The following is a 2,500-nucleotide window of genomic DNA, read 5'->3' as shown; positions in this document are numbered from 1 at the left end:
TTTAGTTCCTCTGACGCTCGAGGAGCGCGGCCTGCCGGCGGTGAAAACCATAAAAGAACATTTGAACGATGCCGAGTCTTAAACCTTTAGGAACGTTCACGGTGTCCGGAAGGTGGAGCGAGGAGAGGTGGAGGAGGACTAGTCCCTAGAAGGTGTAGCGAGGAGAGGTGGAGGAGGACTAATGTCTTGAGGGTGTGGCGAGGAGAGGTGGAGGAGGACTAGTCCCTAGAAGGTGTAGCGAGGAGAGGTGGAGGAGGACTAATGTCTTGAGGGTGTGGCGAGGAGAGGTGGAGGAGGACTAGTCCCCAGAAGGTGTAGCTAGGAGAGGTGGAGGAGGACTAGTGTCTATAAGGTTTAGTTAGGAGAGGTGGAGGAGGACTAGTCCCCAGAAGGTGTAGCTAGGAGAGGTGGAGGAGGACTAGTGTCTATAAGGTTTAGTTAGGAGAGGTGGAGGAGGACTAGTCCCCAGAAGGTGTAGCGAGGAGAGGTGGAGGACTCACTACCCCTGTAGTGAGGAGGCGTGTGTCCTTTCCTTTCACCTCCACTCTGGACACCAGAGATGGTGAAGAATGATCCTGATTAGGTGAGGGTGTGTGTGTGTGTGTGCCCCTTTGTTAAGGTTTAGGGAGCGTGTGTGTGTGTGTGTGGGTGTGTGGGCGTCTTTGTTAAGGTTTGTATTGTGTTTGAGTGTTTGTACCTTTGCGTGAGTCTATGTGTGTGTGCACGTGTGTGTGTCTACGCATCTGTGTTGTGTATCCAGAGTGTCTAGCGGTCAGCAGATCTGTGGGTCCATGTGTGTGTGCTAGGCTAGGTGTGTCATATCTGCGGTGTGTATCGGTGTGTGTCTAGCGGTCAGCAGATCCGTGTGTGCGCGCACTCCGTGTGTGTGTGTATGTGTCCGTGTTGTGCGGCAGTGTCTGGCTCGACGGGACCATGCCTTTGCCGGCACGCCTTTCAGCAGCGGAGCCAAAGGTTTTTCAGAAGGTAATGAAACTATTTGGTACACTGATCCGCTGCTATTAAGACCTCATGGCTTTTGATTTGTGAGAGGGAAAGTCATTTACAGGAATGGATTGGGCTGCAGCTTGGCAAAGCTTGGCTTTATGCTGGTAATTGCACACGTTTCATACACCTTTGAACACCGCGATGAGGGCTGCAGGGACGAGGTGTTTGGGCGGAATCCAATCGGGGCCAGTTTGTTTCCTCAGAAGAACCACCGGGTTGCCGTGGGAGATGAAGGCGTGTGTGTGTGTGTGTGTGTGTGTGGGGGTCTCAGTGCTGTCATGGAGGAGCGGGGGGGAGAACGACACAGGACATGCAAGCCGCACTTGAACTTCCTCTGGAGGTTCTGAGGAGGGCGACCTCTTCAAGGGCTCTTTGTTGTCCTGGTTCCTGAGCGAGACGCTTGGCGTGTCGTCAGCGCTCAGCTTCACTGGAGCCTGAGAGTTCACCGGAGGGATGGGGCTCCCTCAATAACATGTGTTATGTTGATAATAACAACGCACCGGGCCGACGCACTGAAGGAAGGAATCAGGGAGCTCGTTGCCCGTTCAAACCTTTTGTAACCTTGAACCCTTTCACTATTTATTCATTTATTCACAATCACTTGCTCGCGATTGCGGCATGCAGTGATTTAGAGTACAGTCAATAAAGGTGACATATTATACTACATCTAGGTGGACGCGCCCACTTGTGATGTCAGAAGAGGCCAATTTTCAAAACGCCTTGTAGCGGCTAATCACACTCACTCCTGGTGGTGTAATACGTCACCTTTAAGGAGCAGGTAGGGCACGGGGGGGTCTTGCTCTGCGATACCTGCAGGAAGGCTGAGGAAGTTTGGAGTCGAACCCAGAAAATGTCCGCTGGGAGGCAAGCGCCCTGACCACTACACTGTCCGGCCCGACACCAAATGGAAAGTGTGTTTATTTCCCTACACACAGAAGATCGGCGACTGTGTGAGCACATCTGGTGAGGTATTGATAACAGTGTTGTGTTAACTGTATCCCCTCCTGCTGCAGATAATCTTATAGTGATGGATCAATAAACACAGCAAATCTTGGTCTAATCCCACTTTGACTTCCTGCCTCACGTAACGCGAGGGAAACGCATCATATTACACTCGCAATGAACGTCGCTGGACTCTCGGGGCTTTGAGGAAGTCACCGCAGTGTGAAATAAGGAAAACGCAGCAAAGAAATGAATAACATGATATCGTCGTCCTTTCTGCTCCGTTCTTCTATTTTTAGAACGATAACCGAAAAACTAAATGTGGGTTAACACGGCGAGACGATCCTGAGAGCGAACTGACTGCAGGCGTGGAGGAGGAGGAGGAGCAATGCACTGGACACGGACACGGACACAGACACAGAACTGGACCCGGGCTGTGAACACAATAACACAGCACAAACGGTAAATAGACTGCATTTATCCAGCCCTTTCCAAAGCAGCGGCCGCTCAAAGCGCTTTACAGTACTGCCTCACATTCACCCGTTCATTCACC

At 51.6% G+C, this 2,500-nt stretch overlaps 1 protein-coding gene across 1 annotated transcript in view; it reads right to left on the bottom strand.

Moving 5' to 3' along the window:
- LOC307077553 (RNA-binding protein Musashi homolog 2-like) overlaps positions 1–2,500 on the bottom strand; it is a 138,739-nt gene that overhangs the window by 37,967 nt on the left and 98,272 nt on the right. Inside the window, exon 7 of the mRNA XM_079738981.1 lies at positions 1,329–1,439. Coding sequence (XP_079595107.1) covers positions 1,329–1,439 — 111 coding nt within the window. The remainder of the gene's footprint in view (positions 1–1,328; positions 1,440–2,500) is intronic.

This window comes from Pollachius pollachius (genome assembly GCF_949987615.1).
Source record: "Pollachius pollachius genome assembly, chromosome: 6".
In the NCBI taxonomy this organism is placed as follows: Eukaryota; Metazoa; Chordata; class Actinopteri; order Gadiformes; family Gadidae; genus Pollachius; species Pollachius pollachius.
Note: the sequence above shows the minus strand (reverse complement) of the source record. Positions and strands in the feature narration are given on the sequence as shown.